The sequence below is a fragment of the Rhinopithecus bieti genome, unplaced genomic scaffold (assembly GCF_001698545.2).
Source record: "Rhinopithecus bieti isolate Rb0 unplaced genomic scaffold, ASM169854v2 scaffold_5191, whole genome shotgun sequence".
Taxonomy (NCBI): Eukaryota; Metazoa; Chordata; class Mammalia; order Primates; family Cercopithecidae; genus Rhinopithecus; species Rhinopithecus bieti.
The window spans coordinates 1,371,661-1,395,033 of NW_016804727.1; the positions used below are offsets into that span (position 1 = coordinate 1,371,661).

The window sequence follows — 23,373 nt, forward strand, 5'->3', positions numbered from 1 at the left end:
AAAAATTTTAAAACCCAAAACCGATTTTTTAAACTTCAGAAATTCTTAAGCATTTTGCTTAGTCCAAAATAAAATTTGAAAAGTTTATAGTTATTCAGTACTTTAAATTTGTTAATTTATAATTTCTAAAATCTTTCTTAAACAAGGACACTGCTGATACTGTTAATTTAACTACTAATGTCTGGATGTCCTGGCATGGCAGACAAAAGTTTCATTCATTATCCAGTGAAACACTGAAATGAAATTAGGACGAGCAAGTCACTGAGGTAAAGCTCTTTTCAATATTCTTCAAAATAAGTAATGGGACTAGCTACTGATAGCCACATTGGGAAGCTAAGTCTATCCATCTCTCTTTGACCGAAAGAAATCCCACCTTTAAAAACACATGGAATAGTGATTTGACTTGTTTAGTAATGAGGTTTCTGCTAGCTTTGCAGAAATTAAGTATGTGGTTATTAAGGGCTATAGGTACAAGATTCCTATCTTGTGTCTGCAAAGACATTAAGAAGGGCATGAATGCCAGGACAGCCATATCTAGGACAACTCTAATGGACAGCCTGACAGTCACAGGATTATTTTTGTTTTTGTTTTTGAGACAAAGTTTCGATCTGTCACCCAGACTGGAGTGTAATGGCATGATCCCGGTTCACTGCAACCTAGGTTCAACTGATTCTCCTGCCTCAGCCTCCCAAGTAGCAGGGATTACAGGTGCCCGCCACCACGCCCAGCTAATTTTTGTATTTTTAGTAGAGATGGGGTTTCACCATGTTGCTTAGGCTAGTCTTGAACTCTTGACCTCAGGTGATCCACCCACCTTGGCCTCTCAAAATATAGGATTTCAGGCGTGGGCCACTGTGCCCGACCATAGGATTCTTTTATAGGATTCGGTCATACTCATAATAATATAGTAACAGTCACTATTTATTGTTTTCTAAACACTTTAAAGCACACACTCTCATTTAATATTAACAACCCCATATAACAGGGGTATTATTGTATCTCAGAATAGTTAAGTAGCTTGACTAACTAAAGTTACCCAGCTAGTAAGCAGTAGAACTGGAATTTGGACATGAGTTTGATCAAGTTTTTAACCATGACTGGAAACTATACTGACTCGTAAGCAGGTAGGCTAAATCGAAGTTAAATGCTTTCTGGGTCCATCTTGAAGTTCTGCCCAGACTCTTACTTATGATCTAAATATTAACACTTTTTAGAGATTTTCATTTCGCATGAGTTAATCAAAATGGTAGTTTCTTTTTATTTTCTTCCAAATAATTTTATCTTCTTTCCCTCATCAACAAAGACACAACCTTCCTATAAAGTTCTTCGGAACTGGAATCCTCACGGTTCTCCTACAGTCCTAAGAATCCTCACAAAACAAGGGTCTTATATCAATGCCAGATCTGGAAGCCATGGGCTAACTTGACAAGCCCACTGGATTTGACTTTAGCTTCTTGCTCTAGTCAGAGGTATGCCTTAGAGCTAAGGTGGTTTTAAGTTGTAAAATAAGCAAACCAACCAAGACTATGAAATATAGACCTGTGGCCACAAAGCTTAAAACGTTTACGATCTGGTCCTTTACAGAAAAATGTTTGCTAAGAATGGCTCTAAATTGTCATTCTGGCAGCCACCTTCTAGATTCCAAGGGCAAGGTCTTATCAGCTGCTATTTACCACCTAGAACCTTTTTATAAAGTGCAAGTGTGGTCTGGGGACCAGTAGTATCTCCTGGGAATTTGTTAGAAATGAAGAATCTCAGCCTCATCCCCCAAACCCCTCCAAGCCCAGGCCTCTGAATCAAAATGTCATTCTGATCTCCAAGAGATTCTTTTTGCACATAAATGTTTGAGAAGCAATGAGCCTAAAGTACAACCAAAGTTGCCGTGGAAACTGATAAATTTATATTACCTAATTTATTCAATACTGGGAACCTGTAGTAAATCCAGAGACTTATTATATCCATAGCAGAATCTATTACTGTTTTTACCCTCTCTGTTTCACAGGTTACCAACACCTAAATACAAAATATACTATCTGCTCCTGACTGCTACAGAACTAAAGAGCTGACTTTATTCTTGAGTTCTCTATTTAGAGTCATAGAAAATTATTTCTAAAATGCATGCTGGGATAACTTTCAAAATCAGGATTTGGTTTACTTTGCAACAGATATCACTGCACAAAAAAATAATAAATTTTAGAAAACAAGACAAATCATCTTTAACTTAATGCCCTAGTCTTCCTTAACAAAAGCAAAGACAACAAAATTTAAGAAGTTGTACCCTAACAGAATCTTGGTAAGGGGAACCTTAATAAAAGGATATGCCAGAATGTGGACTTCATTCATTGGGGGGTTAAAAAATGTGTTTGAAGAGGGGATGTGTGAGAAGTCATTGTTGAAGGTAACTGCTGACCATTCTTAGAACTTGAGTGAGAATGACTGGTAAACTATCTTTGCAAGGTGTTCCCTAATGTGTTTGACTGCAGTTGGGGTGAGGGAACCATAAAGACCTGTATCTCATTGCTGCGATTTGGCACCTGTAGAGAAACTCATAATCAATTATGAAATGGGAGAATCCATGTTTATAGCATTACACTTGGCTATGAAAATCCACCTGTATGTTACCTTGGCATGCAAGACAGCTGACAGCAATAATGCCTGACATTGAGGAGAATGCGTTAAAAAGTACTTCAGCTTGCTGACCTTTAGGGCATAAAGTCAGGAACACCAGTAAGTAAAAAGATGCATTAAGGGGAGATAGCTGCCAAAGTGTTGTGGAATAAACTTGGGTGTCGTACTTTGACAAAATAGGAAGTTATGTCTGGTTCTGAAGAGTACCTTTTAAATGCTTCAACCAAAGCATCCAACTGAGTATCTGCTTTCCCAGTCTCAAATTAGCTAAGGAGGACTTAATAGGAGTACTGAATGTTTTACTTAAATATGGTTTTAAGCCTATCTTGGTGTACGTAAAATGTTCTACCTTAAAAGAAACCAAATTATCATGATCGCAATACTTCTGTTCTTCTATTCTGCCTTTCTTTCCATTCACAGTTCCAGAGGAAGAGGGGTAGGGGGCTTTAAGAGAGATAACCCCTACTATTCAAGACAAACCCTACCCCATCCCTTTGATCACCCTCTAAATGGGTGGTGACTCTGGATTGACTTACTCAGGATGATAACTTAATCCTGCTATCCTTCTAGTTACTTTCCTAAAAATTTTCTATCTTTCTTGGCCTTCACATTTCTCAAATTAGTTATTGATACCAACTGTCTCTCAATTTCCTCACCAAATGACTCAATTATGCGCAGGAATCTGACTTCTGCCTGGACTATTTTACTGAAACAATATTCCAGAAAGTCATTAATACCTCTTAACTCTCAAATCCATCAGCGTTTCTCAGTCCCCCAATTCCTTTACTTTTCTGCAGCACATCACATGATTGACCAGCTCCTCTCCTTGAAATTCTTCTCTTGCATCTTTGACATTGTATCATCTTGGTTCTTTTATTTCTCTATTTTTTTGTGTTTCCCTCATAGGCACTACTTCTTGTTCTCATCTCTTTGAACACAGGCATTCTTCAAATTGATGCTGCGACTTTAACTCTGTTATTTTATCTATAACCTAAAGTCTTTTCCTTGCTTCTCTCCTCTATATATTATCCTGCTTTTAATTGTTAACTTTATGTAGATAAACTCAATTCTAAATTCTAAATGAGTGTCTATATTCTTTATTCCCTAACACTTTCGTCGTAATTGTCAACAGCCTGCCTATCATTTCATGTGGATAAGCTAGGATGTCAATATCCAGCCTTCTAAATGAAAACTCAATATATTCTCCCTTCCTTTCAACCAATTCCTACATTTCACCTCACTTTCCAATGTTTGTTCATTGTTAGCAGGCTTTGAAGTCGTTCAGGCTCAAAACCATGTCCATCTTATTTAAAAATAAAGTTAATTAATTTTACTCTAATTATAGATGTGACAGCAGGTATAGAGAATGTACACAAATAAAAAAGAGAATTATATCATCTAAAGAGACCTCACTATTGTCAATATTAAACATTATAGAGCCTCCATCCTTTTTTTTTTTAACCTTTCTTTCCCTTGGTTTCTTATTATCAACTGACTGAGTCACCAAAGGCTAACAGTTCTTCACAATGTCCCTGGCATCTGCCTCATTCTTTCCATCTCCAGTACCACCATACAAACCCAGATGCTTTGTCAGTTCACACCAGAATTAGCGCATTAATCTTCTAACTCCTATCACTCCTTCTAATACATTGGTTCTCAACTTACCAATGTCTGGGGTCCCCTCTCACAAATTTAAATTTTATTAGTCTGAGATTTCTGTGTAGTCACGCTTAGAACTACTGTTCCAGCACACATGTTTTCAAACTGTGTAAGAATTATCTGGGTAGCCCGATAGTCATATTAGGTGGATCTGGAGAGGGGACTGTAAGATGTATGTATACTTTTTACAGGTGATTCCAATATAGGCAGCCCACAAATTATGCCCCAAGCCAGGGTTCTCAAGCTTTAAATAAGAATCCCTTTGGGATTTTGTCAAACTAGATTCAAATTTGGTTGGTCTTGGATGGAGCTGAGATTTTGCATTTCCAACAAGTTCCCAGGTGATTGATGCCAATGCCAGTCTGAGGACGATTCTTTTGAGTAGCAAGGCTTTAAGAAACACCGCTTTGGAAGCACGCCATTCAAATCTATTGTACATTACAACCATCATGCTAATATCATATATGCTTTCATAATATCACTCTCCGATTAAAAATTTTTTTTCTTTTTTTTTTTTTGGAGACAGGGTCTCGTTCTGTCATCCAGGCTGGAGTACAGTAGCATGATCACGGCTCACTGCAGCCTCCACTTCCTGGGCTCAAGTGATCCTCCCACCGTAGCCTCCACTGTAGTCCCACTGTAGCTGGGACTACAGGCGTGCACTACCATGACTGGCTAATTTTTTATTTTTAGTAGAAACGAGCTCTCACTCTGTTGCCCAGGCTGATCTTGAACTTTTGGGCTCAAGATATGCTCCCGCCTTGGCCAACCGAAGTGCTGGGATTACAGGCGTGAGCCATCACACTCGGTCAAAAAATTTTCAATGGCTCAATTTTCTCTAAAGGAAACCCCAAATTCTTAACCTTGGCATTTAGTACTTTCTACTTGGTACATCCTCTACCCTCCTTTAAAGTAATCTGTTTTATTACTTCTCCACAAATATTTCAATCTGCATATGTCTGAGACCTAGAACAGTGCTTCTCAAACTCTGCCATGCAAATAATCACCAGGAAAACTGGCTAAACATTTCTGCAATCTATTCCCAGAGATACAAGTTCAGAATGTGAAGGTCTGGTTGGACCAATAATTTGTTAATTATAACAAATTGTCAGAACTGACGCTGCAGGTCTGAGAGCCACATTTTGAACAGCCTCCTCCAAATACTTAAACTGAAATATTACCCACTCCAATCTTACTGCTACCCATGAAATCTTCCAGGATATGTAAAACTAAAATTCTCTCTCCTTCCCTTCAATACCTGTAACAGTCACTGCCTAGTTAATATAGGCCTTAGCATCATAACATTTGAGGGACAATAATGAGATCACAACTATCTTGATTAAAAATTAGAAAACAGAGGCCCAGACAGGCAAAGTTACTAAGCTGCTGAACCGGGAATATAATTCCTGTATTCTTTAAACAGTTTTAAAACTCTAGGTGCTAAATACACAATATAATTAGGTAATATTCTTCAGTCTGACCTGTGAATGGTTTTTATGACTTTTCAATGAAATGTGAAATGCTCTGATAGCTGCCAAAGTGTCAAACAGGCCCTGTAGCTGTAAAGAAAAATGTGTGACTTACCACCTTTGGTTTTATAGTGACCTCTATTTGATCTGACATGAAGCAGCTACACTTAAAACTCTGAATAAGCAAGTAGGGCACAGGTGAATAGGAAATATCTAAGATAACACTCATTTTAAAAAAATTCTTTTCAAAAAGAGTAAAGCACTATCAAAAACAATCCCTGTCGCATTCACCATTTACTGAATTACTACTACAGGTTAAGCACTAATGGAAACATAATGAGGCCTAATGACTAAGGTTGCTCTATGGAAGTCACCAAAGGAAGAAATATCACTGGATGTTTTACTAAGCCATGCTAATAGACCTAACCCACCACCCCTCTCAAGTCCATTCCTGTTCCCAAGTAGAAAACAAAAACTCTCAGCAACTAAAAACAGTATACTATTTATTAAATTTTGCCAGACTTATGTTTTAATGGAGCTTTGTTTTGTGTACTGAGTATCCATTACATGGTACTTTTAAGTCCTTTGTATAACTGAAGCTTATAGGACCTGTTACATATTGATAAGGTCATTTTACATATTTAAAATAAGCTTCAAGTATGGAGTCATCTTAGGCCAAATCAAGCCTGCTGCCTGTTTCTGTATAGCCCACAAACTAAAAACAGTTTTTACATTTTCAAATGGTTGAAAAGAACAAACAGAATTATTTCATGACATACAAAAATTATAAGCAATTCAAATGGTGATGTCCATAAATAAAGATTTATTAGAACACTGCCATTCTCTTTTGTTTCTGTATTGTCTGTGGCTGCTTTCAGAGTACAACGTCAGAGTTGCCTAAAATATTTACTTTCCGGGCTTTCACAGAAAAAAGTTTGCCGACCTGTAAATAATTTTAGAATATTAAATAAAATTAGAATTTTAGGTGCTTTATTTATAGTCTGTCCTTAATAAATGTTTATCATATAAGCATTTCCAATTTTCAAACAATTGTAGACTATTCCTCTGCGTTATTTTTATCTCACAAATAATTTAGAATGATTAATTTGTGAAACTCCAGGATTTTCTGTGTAAGGGAGTTCTGAAAAATATGCCAAAGTGAGGATTCAACACAAAGCACTTGGTGTTAGAAAGTGGCCACAGAAGTAAACAGAGGAACTGGTCCAAAGAGACAGAGGTCTACTCTGCCATGGGTATTATGAGTTTGATGTAATTAAAAAGAAAGAGGGAGATCCAAGGTAAGTGCAGGTATCAATACTGGATAAGGAGATAATGGCAGCATCATTAATAGAATCTAGAGTCAAGAATCAAGCACTAGTGAAGTCTCTACTGGGTAGAAAAGAAGATAGTACACTTTTTAAAATGCTGAATTTGACAGATTGCTGGATATCCATATGAGGAAGTCAACCAGGCAACAATATAGCATGAAGAAGTTCAGAGAAGTCAGGTCTAGGCATCAGTGACACAGATAACTAATGCAACTCTCTACATACCGTGTGATACCTTCACACCTGGAGGTTCCCTGAAGAACTCTATAATTAAGGGGTTTTAATTTTATGTTCTCTGTGTGTGTGTGTGTGTGTGTGGGAGCACTTATTACAGAACATAATTATTACAGAGAGATGGGTTAGTTTTAAAATAAATATTTTATTTCTATGGTACAAACTAATGAGCTATAAGAAACTGTTTAAATTATTAAATGCCAACGATGACTTCATCATCTCTATCCTTAAATAAATATACCAGGGAGAAAAACATTTTCAACAACTAGAGAAGACATACTTCCACAGATGTAGTTAAGAAACAGGTTGGCCCTAACAATGGGAAAAAAGATAATCTCTTTGATCTTAAAGGCTAGACACTAAAAATGGGATATATTTTACTGCAATAACAGGCTAATAGAGAATTTGTGTTAAAAGGAATCTTCTAAATAAATTTGAGATCATCTATTCCAACCAACCAAGAGGAAACTATTACAGTAGCTGAGTGACACATGCAAGGTTCCACAGACTGTTACTCTGAGGACCAAGACTACAAATCAATGCTCCCTCCACCATGTAATCTCTTAGTCTTATGAAACATTAATAAATATCTGATGACATTCTTTCACTCAACCCAAACCTTTATATCATGCTTAGTACCAATGAGCACTATAAACATTAGAAAGCATTATACAAATGTTAGTTATTATAACTATTATTCTTATAGCCAATGACTAAAAGTAATGATATAAAGAAGTTTAGAAAAAAAAATTTTTAATTAACCATGATAGTAAACTTTTTTTTTTTGAGACGGAGTCTCGCTCTGTCGCCCAAGCTGGAGTGCAGTGGCCGGATCTCAGCTCACTGCAATCTCCGCCTCCCGGGTTCACGCCATTCTCCTGCCTCAGCCTCCCGAGTAGCTGGGACTACAGGCGCCCGCCACCTCGCCCGGCTAGATTTTGTACTTTTAGTAGAGACGGGGTTTCACCGTGTTAGCCAGGATGGTCTCGATCTCCTGACCTTGTGATCCGCCCGCCTCGGCCTCCCAAAGTGCTGGGACTACAGGCTTGAGCCACCGCGCCCGGCCGATAGTAAACTTTGTAAGAGACATCTAAGCCTTTCCTGTTCATCATAGTAGTATGATACCGCCTGAAAATAACTAGAGACTCATACTAAGAGTTAAGTTGTACAGTTAAACAGGTTACATATTTTAATGTATAGTCAGCCCTCTCTATCTGTGGTTTCCACATCCTTAGATTCCACATCCCTGGATTCAACCAAAAGCAGGTAAAAAATATTTGGAAAACAAATAGGGATGGTTGTGTCTATACTGAACATCCATGTTTTTTTCTTGTCATTATTCCCTAATGACACTTATATTGTACTAGGTATTATACATAATCTAGAGACAATTTAAAGTGTAAGGAGGATGTGTGTAGGTTATATGCAAATACTGTGCCATTTTCTATAAGGGATTTGAGCATCTGTGGATTTTCGTATCTGTAGAGAGTCCTGGAACAAATCTCCCTTGGATACCAAGTGACAACTGTATTTATTGTATGAACTTGTACAAGAAAAAAAAAATAAGGCTTCTGGAGATAGTTAATATATGCTTCCCTGAGAAACTCTTCTGGTTTAATTAGCAGTATACATAATAAAAAATAATTAAGGGCCTAAGGCTGGACAAGAGTATATATAATCAAGTATATATAAGAGATTAAAGATAAGCTTTATCTGAATAAAATATGCTGAAATGTTATAAAAACTAGAATAAATATAAGGTATTTATAGGGCTACTTTTAGAATGTTTTATATTTAATACTAAGTCAAGGAGCTCTTCTAAATACAGAAAATGAAAACAGTCATCAAATGTTGTGGTATATGTGATGTGATATGCTGATAGGTCAAAAAGTTAAAGCACACACACACACTCACATGCTCACGCATACATAAGCAAATTGTTAGGCCTGCCAGATAGTACAGTATAAACCTGGCACTAATTTCTTTCACTGAGCAAAAAATAACGCTGGTAAAAACACCACTCTCAATTTTTTGAACAATTTAGTAAGTATGTCATTGTCAACATACTTAAAAATCAACAACTACTAAAGCAATGCTTACAAAGTTGGAAGCGATATATTAAAGCATTTAATATAATATATATTAAATATATATATACATATACTTTTTTTAAGATGGAGTCTCGCTCTGTTGCCCAGGCTGGAGTGCAGTGGTGCCATCTTGACTCACTGCAACCTCTGCCTCCTATGTTCAGGCAATTCTCCTGCCTCAGCCTCCCAAGCAGCTGGGACTACAGGCGCCTGCCACCACACCTAGCTAATTTTTATATATTTAAGTAGAGACGGGGTTTCACTGTATTGGCCAGGCTGGTCTTGAACTCCTGACCTTGTGATCTGCCAGACTTGGCCTCCCAAAGTGTTGGGATTACAGGCGTGAGCCACCACACCCGGCCTATTTAAAATATTTAAGAGCATTATTGCTACTATCCAGAAAAATCTACTTTCTACTCCTGTCCATTTGAGAAATATGATGCAGTCCCATCAATAATGGTGAGTCATTATAGCAGGAATTCTTCCACAATAGGTAAACATAGGACAATGTACAGAGAAGCTTGTGTAAAAAGCCTCAGGAATTCTGCTATTAGTCCCCTACCCTCCAAATCCTAAGAGATTCCTCCACCACAGTGAATCAATGTTAGAAAACATCGTGGCTAGGTTTGGTGGCATGTGGGTACCTGTAGTCCTAGCTACTCCAGAAGATGAGGCAGGGAGATCGTTGAACCCCAGGAGTTTGAGACCAGCCTGGACAACATAGAGAGACCCTATCTCTTAAAACAAACAAACAAAAAGCATTGCTTGAAAAATAGTTTCAAGTTAATGACCATCACTAACTAATGGGTAAAGGTTACACAAACTCAATGAAATGACTAAGACTCTAAAAGATTAACAAGTATCACAAACATTAGCAATAAACCAAAGATAAGATCACAAGCATATTAGAAATGCAAGAACTGACACTTCAGATATCCTGAAGAAATAATATAAGTGATGGAAATCTTTTAATATAAGAAAATGAACATTCATATTTTTGGCATACTGATCTACTTAGAAGTCTAACGTATACATGAACAACATTAAGGAAACAAGAAATTTTCAGGTATATTTTAATCTGATTATGATCATTGCTTTTCCAATAAAGGTATGTACTTTTAGTAATAAAGATACTCTGTAATCCAGTCTAATATGCTTCTCACACATACTTAAACACATCTATGCAAAAGAACTTCTATGAGATATGTAAGGATGGATATGAACGTTGGTAGCTGAGAAAAACCTATTCTGCTTTATGTATAGCAGTGACGATACTATATAATGATTTCTTAACTTAGTTAAGATCTCATATGTGTGATTTTATCTAATTTGTTGTTAAATATTTTGTATATATAATGTTATATATTTATACATGAAATATATATGGAAAAATTACAACAAAATATAGTATGTATTCAGGAGCACTTTAACGCAAATTAAACAGAAAAATACATGTTTTAAAATTCCAAGTGATTTTAAAAAGACTCCAATAAATGTATTCATTAATATTTATCCATTGCTTAGTGAGCTCTTCAATTCTACATAAACTATAGGTCTCACTTGCCAAAAATTTGCTATACTCAACATGTATAAATTTTATAAATTGGTGACAAAAAAAATCAGCAAAAAAGCAGAATATATCTCTACTATAACTATGACTCTCAATATGATAGTGCTTAATTGATGACCAATATCTTAAGAGATATTAACAAATTTTTAATTCCTCTTGACTCCACTTCATTACAAAGGTGATTGTTCACCTGTGGGGCTTTCTCCCTCACTAAAACAACAAAATAGCTTTATTTAAAAGAGGCCCTTGGCCAGGCGCAGTGACTCCCGCCTGTAATCCCAGCACTTTGGGAGGCTGAGGTGGGCGGATCACCAAGGTCAAGAGATTGAGACCATCCTGCCCAACATGATGAAACCCCGTCTCTACTAAAAATACAAAAATTAGCTGAGCGTGGTGGTACGTGCCTGTAGTCCCAGCTACTAGGGAGGCTGAGGCAGGAGAAACTCTTGAACCGGGAGGCAGAGGTTGCAGTGAGCCAAGGTCACTCCACTGCACTGCAGCCTGACAACAGAGCAAGACTCCAACTCAAAAAAAAAAAAAAAAAAAAAAAAAGAGGCCCTTTATTTAAGAGTCTTTTAGAAGACAAAAGAGGAAAAAAATGACCAAATTATTAAGACAATCAAAAAAAAAAATACTGACAATTACATATTACCTGGATACAAATTTTACAACGCAGAATATTAAAAAAAAGAAAAGAAAAGAAAAGGTTTACCTCGACACAGGCTTTCATCCCTGAGGCAGCAGCATAGTGCAAGGGTGTGTTTTTTTTGTTATCAACAGCATCAATAGCTGCTCTCTCATATTCACCCTGGTCAAGTTTTGCTCCTTTCCATTTTAAGATCATCTGCAGACAATCTGCTCTTCTGAAATCATCTTCTGTGGGGCGTGCCAAGCGAGGATGAAGGGCTCCTTCAGATATCATAATTTGAGGTCCCATACACAACAAATGCATAGATGTTTCGTTGTGCACATTCCGTTTATTTGGATTTCCATCTCTACCAAGAAAAGTCCTAAAATGGAAAGGAAGGGAAAAATAAAGGATGAAAATCACTTATTTTCTACCTTGAAATACATTGAAGATAACACATTTAAAAGATAAACTCTACTTCTAAGCTGATAATACAATTTATACCGAAGGCCTGGTTTATAATAGCTTGAATGATTAATTCTCAGTTTTAAAAAACTCTATTCCAGAATACCAATACTAAGAAAAATAAACGTAAATATCTTTATACTACTTGCTAATTAAAGGGGAGGGAAAGGAAGGGAAAAGGAAGAAAAAAGGAAGATGAGAAATGTAAGGGGTGAGGAATGGACAAGAAAAGAAAACACAGTGATAATTTACAGATTAATGTCAATTATATAGATGCCTAAGGGTGTATTAAGCATTCCACACTAATTTTTAAATCTTCCTTTATTGCTCTGATCTATTTGTTGCATACACAGTTATTTAATAGTGACAACTACTGTATCAGTGGCAACTAATTTAAGGACAGAAAGTAATATGTAATCCTGAGACTAAATCTAGAGAAAATTTTCTCCACCAAGGTCATCAGCTAACCTTCAAAATAATAAGGATTATATTTACAGGGTCTTAATCTGCTTGAGTTATTACAAAAATACCATAAACTGAATGGCTTATAAACAAGAAACACTTATTTCTCACAGTTCTGCACACTGGTAAGTCCAATATTAAGGTGCCAGGCAATTCAGTGTCTGGTAAAGGCTTGTTCCTCAGAGGCCTTCTCATTGTGTTCTCTCACATGGTGGGAGGGGCAACTACTCCCACCATGTCACTGTGCACTACTCCCATTCCTGAGGGCTCCAACCTCATGATCTAATTACCTTCCAATGCTCCATTCAGACCACAGGACACAGTGTAATACCTTCTGAGGAGAGTTGTGGTTAGATCTAGAAGACTAAGATCTAATTCCGCGGTAAGAGTTTATCTCAAAAACAGGTCTAGGTGAGTTGCCTTTACTACTGCCAAACCCAGATCTAAGAGTTGTGCCTAGCTCCTAAAATGAGTCACAGGATTAATAGTTGAGCTAGAAAAGGCAAGGGAAGGGATTCAACCCTGGAGCCTCCAAAAATAATGCAGCCCTGCCAACACCTAGAGTAGTTCAGTAGAACGATTATAGTCTTCTGAACCCCAGAACTGTAAGAATTGTATTGTTTTAAGCCACTAATTTGTGGCACTTTGAGACACCAGCAATAGGAAATTAACTCAGCAAGGAACCCTGAAAATATCAATCTGGGATGTTATACAGTAAGCCTTATATTAACAGATCTCTTCCTCTCTGGAGACCAGAGGGTGGGGTGGGCTGGGGCAGGGTGGTGTGTGGGAGGAAGAATCTATCCCTGAGCAAAAGCAAATTTTCCTAGGGAAAAGATAAGACTAGTGTCTCTGAGTTTTACAACTTAGGGAATACTCCCATGGTCTAGAGGATCATCCACTCCTCACTCCCTTCAAATGTAGATACATATCTCATAGGCAGTAAATCTCTCTGGAGTCCTCAACGTCTATTCAGCCATAATTTAATTTCCAGAGCTAATTTTTTAGTCCAGGTTCCAAGTTTTAGTAAACTTTGCTCAGGTTTTCTCTACATGCTTATTTTCTCTACAGCTCCACGTAGCCTTTATGGTCTTCTGATGCCAGCAGTACACTCCAATACTTGCTCAATTTGGTTTCCCAGGAACTGATTCAGGCCACTTAAGCAAACTCAACACTACTTAGAAGCCTCTTTACACTAGGCTCCCCTCGTTCAGTCTGCCACTCTTTTCTTTGTCTTCATACAGCATCCTAATTATATAACTCATTACATTTTATCATACTTTCTTACCTTTCTGTTCCCTTCTCCCAAATAGTTTATAGGCTTTTAAGGCAGGGCTTATATTCTGTTCTTTCTTGAATCCCCAACAGAGTGTCTCATACACAGCAAATTCATGCCATAATTTTGAAAAATGATTTGGATGCATATTAAACTTTCATGATCCAGATCAGTGACATGGGATTGGGGATCTCTTGAGCCAGCAGTGCAGTACACTGGTTAAGAACGTGGTCCCAGACTGCTAGGTTCTAATCCTAGTTGTCATTTTCTAGCTGTGTCACCTTGGGCAAGTTACATAATAGCTCATAACAACTAATATATGATTTCACATCCTTTGACTGAGTAAAACTATTCCTGAGAGTTTATCTTAAGGGAAATAAATAAAAATTTATAGAAACAAAGAAAATCAATACAGTGTTACTTTGAACAGAAAAATTTGGAAATCATTAAGTGTTTAATAATAGAAATGGGAAACATAAATCTGATATACAATAGAAAATTATGGTCATTTAAAGTATATCCACGAGTGTTATAGCTAAGTGGAAATATAAGAATAGAATTCCCTTTCCCTTCTCTATCTTCTGAATATATATGGATAAAAACTAGAAGGGAAGATGGAATAATTGTAACATTTGCTTAGGGGAGGCAAGAATATGGGTAATTTTTTTATACAGCCATAATCTTGCTTAATAGTTAAAATATATATTTTCCCTATGTCAACTGCTGATAATAAAATTCCCAATCATATTTCCTTGTATTTATGAATGAATTACAGTGGATAGCCAAAATTAAAACCATACTCTAAAACGTATTCAAGATTAATACCTCTTCTACGAGGCATGATTGACAAAAAAAGATTTCGTTTTCTTAAAATTTAATTAAGAAAGAAATTATTAAAGTTAATTCCGATTCTGTAAATACCCTGTACATAATCACATTTATCTAGCCTTTCTTACCCCATTTCCAATATATCAGTTTTTCTCTTATTTAGCTCAGGGGAGTTCAGGTTTTTATCACAAAGAAATTTAACGTAAATTGAGAGGATGTCAGTTGATATGGAAGGACCAATCTCACTCTCTCTAGTATTAAATGTCTCTAGATCCTCCCTATGTAGAGAAGAGAATGAGACACTCTCTTGCCAATCTGCCAGGCTCATTAATCAAACCAAACACACAGAGTGTATTATTCTGAAGTAAAAGTATTAAAATAACTTCTTTATACATATTTACTCAAGAAAGAGTCTCAAATTATTAGACACAGTAGCATATCTGCATAAATATTTCATGTTAAAACTATTTATAAAATTGAATACTCTAATTTTATTGATTCCTCTCATCTGTTTAAATTCAAAGGAGACTCTTCTTAAATTTACATAAATGTATAAATGGAATAATGAGTACAAAATTGATACATATGTTTTAGACCCCTTTCTGTAACTATGTTAGTAGTTAAGGATTTTTTTTTTTTAACTACTAGCATATGAAGTTAATTCTGGAACAGGGATAGGAGATAATTAACAGGAAGGTGGGGTAGGGAAAACATTAACCTGGGGAAAAAAATCCATCCCTTTCATGTGACCCTAATAACCCATACAGGAGCCACGTGTTTTTTCTAGATTCTTTCACTGTTAATTCTCAAGCAGCCAGTTTATAGCTGTTACCTCTATTTCTTCTACATTCATTCTCCACTTCAATATGACCCTATTCTTATCACTACATGGAAGTTTCACTCTCTCATGTAACCAGCAATTTCCTAAGAGCTAAATTATTCATCATTGTCCTTAATTTTTGTTCTACACTTTAAATTGTCAACGGCTTCATTTACCTCCTGACCTTTCTATTACCTTGGCTTCCATAATCACACTTTTTCAATAATCCTCTTAATTTTTTTCAGTACAACTTCTCTTTTACCCATGATGATGGCTCTAATTTCTACCCCGTTACTGAAAGTAAGTTTCAGTTCTTGACCCCCATGTTCTTCTCCATACACATTCTCTTCTTTCAGAGAGTCCATCCACTCTGAAAGCCATTTCTCTTTCAATGGTTTATGTGAATACACTTTGTAAATTGGGAAGTACGACCAGAACCTAAATGACAGGCAGTAGTGGCAGAATCACAGGTTTCCCTCAAAGGGTTTCTACTATAGATTGAGTATCCCTAATCCAGAAATCTGAAACGCTTCAAAATCTGAAATGTTTTGAGTGCCAATGTGACTCTCAAAGAAAATGCTCATTCGAGCGTTTAGATTTCAAATTTTTGCATGTGGGATGCTCAACTAGGTAAGTGTAATGCAAATATTCAAAATCCAAAGAAATCTGAAATCTGAAACAATCTAGTCCCACTCATTTTGAATAAGAAATGCTTGATTTGTGTTACTTCTGTGATCATTCTTAATGCTCTATCATCCTATATGACTTCTCATCTGACCCCATACCATATTCTCACATCTTATAGGCCTCTTTCTCTTGCACTCATACTCAACTGAACTCTCTCTGAAGTAACTGTCTATTCTCCCAGAACCTCAATTTCTTGCAATAACTCTTTTTATTCCACCAGTCAGATATACTTAAACCTTTAGTTCCTTTGAAATATCCTCTTTCATGCAACATTGACTGAGCACTCATTATTTGCCAGGTACTATTCTAGAAGTTAGGGATATTGTAAAGAAAACAGATAAAGTCTCTGCTCTTATGGGGTTTGCATGCAAGATAAGGGGGGTTGGGGAGAGGAGACCTGTATTTCAACTTATTGAAAAGAACTTAGCTCCTAAAATATAAAACAGTCAAAAAGTAGAAATCAATAACTGGAAACTCTACGTTAACTAATCCTCAAAGCTACAGACTTTGATATTAACATGTGCTCTAATAAAGACAGGCTCTAATAAATATTTTATTTATACCCAAAGACAAGCCCCTTTTATTTCCAAATAAGCAAAAGAGGCTGTTTTGTAGAAGATACAACTAATGAATTGTATATCCAAATTAGAACACAATAACTCCAAGTCCAGGGCTTTTTTATATGTTAAGCAGTAGCTACGAGTATGGATTTACTTTCCCACAAAAGAGGCAGTGTGATTGTGTTGTGATATAATATAAACACACAGCATGTGGGTTCAGAGAGAGAGATGCAAAGGGGCATCTATTACCATATTATTCTACCTAAGAAAGGAAGAAAGTGATGCCTGCTATTGCAGATACCATATAGCTAAAGGAAACAGGAATAAAATCAAGGTCTTATTCCAAACGGGTGCTCTGCTTTATAGCTAAAAGGTCCGTGACTAGGAATATCTACCTTTGCTTACATATATATGTCATATATTAGGAATCTAGGCTGGATGCAGTGGCTCATGCCTGTAATCCCAACACTTTGGGAGGCTGAGGTGAGTGGATCACTTGAGGTCAGGAGTTCCAGACCAGCCTGGCCAACATAGTGAAACTCCATCTCTACTAAAAATACAAAAATTAGCCAGGCGTGGTGGCAGGTGCCTGTAATCCCAGCTACTCCGGAGGCTGCGGCAGGAGAACTGCTTGAACTCAGGAGGCAGAAGTTGCAGTGAGCCAAGATCATGCCACTGTACTCCAGCCTGGGTGACAGAGTGAGACTCCGTCTCAAAACAAAACAAAAAAGGAATCTAGCCAAGCTCAGCTAGAGTCTACACTGAAGTCTCAGAAAGGCATCCCAGATTATATGAGGCAGCATGAGAAAGTAATAGTCATCAACTTGGGAGATAGTAAAGTAGGATTAAATATAGCACAACATTTTAACCTACCTAAAACAAAAGTAATTAAATAAAAGTTATTTTACTTAATGCTGATAGGTAAATGCTATTTATCCTTATTTGACATGATGTAAAAGTATAAAAGAGTTAATTTCTTATAACAAAATCTATTAATTATTTAAAATAATAATCTGACAAAATGAAAAGGCAACCTGTAGAACTGGAGAATATATTTGCAAACCATACACCTGAAAAATGAATAAAAACTATAAAGAACTCATAAAATGCAGTAACACAAAACAAATAACTCAATTAAAAAATGGGCAAAGGACCTAAAGAATTTTCCAAACAAGATATACAAATGACCAACAGTCATATAAAAAATGTTCACCATCACTAATAATCACGGAAATGCAAATCAAAATCACAATGAAATATCACCTTATACCTGTTCGCATGGCAATTATCAAAAAGCCAAAAGGTAAGTGATGGCAAAATGTGCAAAGAAGGGAAACCTGGTACACTGCTCATGAAAATGTAAATTGGTACAACCATATGGAAAACAGTATGGAAGTTGAGCAAAATATTAAAAACAGAACTACCATATGATCTAGGAATCTTACTTCTGGGTATATATCCAAGGAAATAAAATCACAAACTCGGAAGAGATATCAGTACTCCCATGTTCACTACAGCATTATTTATAATAGATAAAATACAGAAACACCTAAATATTCATCAATGGGTGAATGGATAGAGTATGTGGCATATATACAACGATATATTATTCAGTCTTAAAAAAGAAGGAAATCATGGCCGGGCGCAGTGGCTCAAGCCTGTAATCCCAGCACTTTGGGAGGCCGAGACGGGCGGATCACGAGGTCAGGAGATCGAGACCATCCTGGCTAACACGGTGAAACCCCGTCTCTACTAAATGCAAAAAAAAAAAAAACTAGCCGGGCGAGGTGGCGGGCGCCTGTAGTCCCAGCTACTGGGGAGGCTGAGGCAGGAGAATGGCGTAAACCCGGGAGGCGGAGCTTGCAGTGAGCTGAGATCCCGCCACTGCACTCCAGACCGGGCGACAGAGCAAGACTCCGTCTCAAAAAAAAAAAAAAAAAAAAGAAGGAAATCCTGCCATTTTTGACACAGATGAACCTGGAGGACATTTTGCTAAGTGAAATGCACTATACACAGAAACACAAATGAGTGCAAGATCTCACTTCTATGCAGAATTTTAAAAAACTGAACTCAGGAACAGATGCTAGAACGGTGGTTAACCAGGGTCGGGGTAAAGAAAATGGGGAGATGTTTGTCAAAGGGTACACATTTTCGGTTAGAAGATGAATTAAGTTCTGGAGACCTAATAAACAGCATGGTAACTATAGTTAATAATTATATATTATATACTTGAAATTTGCTACAAAAGTATAATTTAAGTATTTTCACCACACAGAAAAGCTAGTTGAGGAGATAAATATGTTAAGTAGCTTGACTGTGGTAATCAGTTCACAATGTATACATATATATTCAAAACATCACATTGTATACCTTAAATATATCAATTATACCTAAATAAACCTGGAAAAAAATTGATTTGTGATTCTCTCTGTACTATCTAAATAAATTTCCAAAGACAAAAGAATATATGATTAAAGAATTAGGGTTGTTTATTCTCAGGAAATGAGAACAATAAGGTAATTTCTGTTTCTAGCTTAATATGTTAAAAGCTTTAATTAAAAAATTATGAACCATTGTTCTTCAAAACAGAAAACAAAAAAGAAAATATCCGAAAACTTTCGGTAGAAGATGTAAAAACATAAGTATAAAGTTAAGTATCATAAAAGTAACCCAAACTGGTAAATAAAAGAGAATATACAATCGTATTTCCTGTAGGTCTTTAAATACTCATTCAATAAAATGATAACCTTATGACAGGGATAGACAGATACATTTCTGCTTGGAGGAACCAGATCAGCAGTTCTTAAAACATTTTAGGTTACAAGACTCTTATACAATTTTAAAAATTACTGGCCAGGTGTGGTGGCTCATGCCTGTAGTCCCAGCACTTTGGGAGGACAAGGAAGGGCGGACTACTTGAGCTCAGAGTTCAAGATCTGCCTGCCAACATGGCGAAATTCCATCTCTACAAAATAAAAAAAAAAATTAGTGGCACACGCCTGTAGTCCCAGCTACTTGGGAGGCTGAGGCAGGAAAATTGCTTGAGCCTGAGGTTCGGGGCTGCAGTGAGCTGTGACTGTGCCACTGCACTCCAGCCTGGGCAACAGAGCAAGACCCTGTCTCAGGAAAAAAAAAAAAAAAAATTACTGTAAGTTCCTAAGAGTTTTGTTTGTATGGTTTATACATTAATTTTAAAATAAACCCATTATACATTAACACAACATTTTAAAATAAAATAACTATATTTTAAAAAATTAAGTGAAAAGAGTGGCATTGTTTTACATATTTACAAATCTCTTTTAATGTCTAGTCTAATGGAAGACAGCTGGATTTTCACAGGATTCCATCTGTTGTAATGAATTGTTTTGGTTTAACTATATAAAGAAAATCCAGCCTTTATATAGTTAGGAAAGGGAGAAATGTTTTTAAATATCTGTCTCAGATAATAGTGAATATACATATTTGATACTATATCAAAAATTCAACATCAGTAATTTCTCAAAGATTAGTTGCAATGTAGTATCTGAAATGGTATCAATGTCCTTTTTGTACTGTTACATTAAAGTCCATTGGTCTATCTTACATTTTGAATGTATTTTTCAACCATACATAATTTTAAAAAATCATACACTGATCTTCTCAAAAATATTGATTCACTGGGTTATGCAGATCTTCCAGATGTCACATTTCATTAAATAATATAAAAAGCTATAATCGTCAATTTTATCTGAAAAGTCTGTGTTGAGAAGTTGTTGAGCTGAAGGTAGTGAATACAAGTTTTCCTGGATTTTAATAATCACTTGAAAGCTCAAATTTTATCATTAGCAACAAATAACTGGCAGTAGTTGTCCCTGAATTGACAGACTCAATTCATTTTCAAGAAAATGTTAGCTAAGTACCCAAGTCTGAACAACCATTGTTTTCTTCTTGTTGCTAGTTATAAAATGGTGTTCCATTAAAAAAGTACGCAGTTCAACTCACAATTCAAACAACAGCACAGGTGCGCTTCCTCAGAGTCATTGTCGTATTTTGATACGTAGCAGAAATGCTTTATCATACTTTGAAGTTGTCACAGAATATTAAAAAGATGTGTTACTTAAGGATGGAGATTAATTAAAATTAATTTGACTGTTTTAATTGAAGATATTTTAGAGGAAACTGCCTCTTTTTTTTTTTTTTAAACTAACAGTGATGAATACAATGATTACTAATACAGTTTGGTGCAACTACCTTCATTCATCTTAAAGGTGCCAGCATTTTTATCCTCTATTCTTTGCACTACCACTGCAAATGCCAACACAGTAAAAAAGGCAAATAACATCTTGGTATAATTATAAAAATAGTTTTGACTTCATGCACTCTTTGAAAGAATCACAGGATCCAGGAGTCCTCAGAACATATTTTAAGAATCACTGGACTAAATGACTTTCTTATATAATGTTTTCCACTTACATAAAGTATATTTGTAAACTCCACTATAAAGGGTTAAAAAGTATTTTACCATTTGGGTTATGTTAAAATATACACATTACTTTAGTAATAACAATATTTAAATACTTTTATATTGGTATTATAAATAAGTTTTAATCAATTATATATAATTGATATTAAATATTACTGAAGTATCCAATATTAGAAGTTTTGTAATATATCAACAGTTTTATAATTTCACTTAAAATGTTCAACTTAAATAAAACAAAACAAAAAGGTCATGTTAAAAAGCCTTAATAGATTAGTAATCCACAATCTATTGAGAACAAACTGGGTGTCTAGCACTGTACTTATAATATTTACATTCTAGCAGAGATGAGTTTAGTAATAATAATAATAATATGATTTTAAATGTAAATTGTAGGAATTTCAGAGAACAGAAAGAATACTGCAGGTCAGAGTAGTTGGGGATGAATTCACAAATAAGGCAGAAACTGAGTTAGGACTTAAAGGACAGGTAATTAGAGAAGAGAGAAGCCATTTGAGAATCCAGAAACAACTGGAATGAAGCTAAGTGGGTAGCATTCTTAAAAGGAGGAAAAGTAAGGGGGAAGTCAATCAACCAGTTTGAATGGCAAGATCATGTTAGAAAGTAACAAGAGAACAGGCTTACTGAGTAGAATGAAGGCAGAAGTAAAGAGAGTTTTGAAAGCCAAATAGAATATAATGTAGAAAACAAGGTATTATAACTTTCTCAAGACAGAAAGAACACTGAAAGCATATGCTTTAGTAAAATTAATCTGGACATTAGACTATAAGAGGAAAAGAACTGTAAAAAATACCATTTAGAGGCCAGATACTTTTAAGTACTAGGAGCAAGGGATGATTAAGAGTGAACTAAGTTTAGGGTAAAAGAAATGGAAAGAAGTATATCTAAGAGTGAGACTTAGTGAACTTAGTAGCATGGTAGTAAAGGAGAAGAGGAAATCAAGGATGATTTAAAGATAGTAAGGATTATAACGGTGAGAAGTAATAAACATTAGCAAGTGTATATTGCATGTTAGGCAGCATAATAGACATATAACACACTAACTGTTTAATTGTCCTGGAAGTTCTGTGAGGTAAGTATCCATTATACGGGTAAGAAAACTGCAGTCCAGAGTGACTAAGTAATTTGCTTTGCTAATAAGTGATGTGCAGCCCTGACACATAGCTGATATGACTATAGAAATAAGAGGCTGTCAGTACAGTGGTTAAGAGCCCAAAGCTTACAGTCATCTACCTGGGCAACAAGCTTTGCCAGTTACAAGTTGTGAGACCTTACTGTGCTTCAGTTTTCTCACCTACAAAGTACAGACAATAAACTACCTCATAAAATTGTAATGAGGATTCAGATAATGCATGTACAGCACTGTTAATAGCTCTATTAAACAGTAAGCCCTCAATAAACATTTGCCATTATTACATCAGCATAATATGCTGGTGTCATTAACAGGGGGAAGGCCCAGTTTTGGAAGGGAAAATATAAAATGTTAAACAAGCTAAGCTGGAGGTGGCTTCTAAGTATCTATTTTAGAGAAATAAAATGAAAGATAAAAGCAAAAAAATGAGATAAAAGAAATACCTATAAAATCAAGATAAACCTAATAAAGTCATAGGCCTGGATGATATAAATTATTTATGAAATTTTCTCATTCATAAATCCTAATAAAAATATTTCTTTGTGTAATGATTTTATAGAACTTCTATTTACTCTGTGTAAAATACTATGCTAGATGCTAGATGTACAAAGAAGATACCTTAAAAGAAGTTGTTAATATAGGTAGGCAGAGAGAAGCTATACAAAATTGTAAAACATAATAGGTAATGTACAGCAAATATGTGAGGCAAACAAACAAATGATGAAGAGCCATAAAAGTTTTTTTAAAAAGACAGAGGTTCCTATGGGTTATGACAACTTAAGTAGATAGATGTGACACACACAAGATCTTGAAGAGCAAAATTTAGATAAAAAAGACCCTTTGGGAGGCCAAGTGAGAGAGGACGGCTTGAGGCTAGGAGTACAAGACTAGACTGGGCAACACAGCAAGATCCCAGATCTACAAAAAATACACAAAATATTAGCTGGCTATGGTGGTCCATGCCTGTAGTCCTAGCTACTTGGGAAGCTGAGGTAGGAGGATAGCTTGAGTCTAGAAGTTTGAGGTTACAGCAAATTATGATCACACCACTACACTC

At 35.9% G+C, this 23,373-nt stretch overlaps 1 protein-coding gene across 1 annotated transcript in view; it reads right to left on the reverse strand.

Moving 5' to 3' along the window:
* Positions 1 to 23,373, reverse strand: part of ANKIB1 (ankyrin repeat and IBR domain containing 1) — a 172,907-nt gene that overhangs the window by 80,604 nt on the left and 68,930 nt on the right. Inside the window, 1 exon segment of the mRNA XM_017870314.1 lies at positions 11,691 to 11,988. Within this exon segment, the coding sequence (XP_017725803.1) occupies positions 11,691 to 11,988 (298 nt within the window).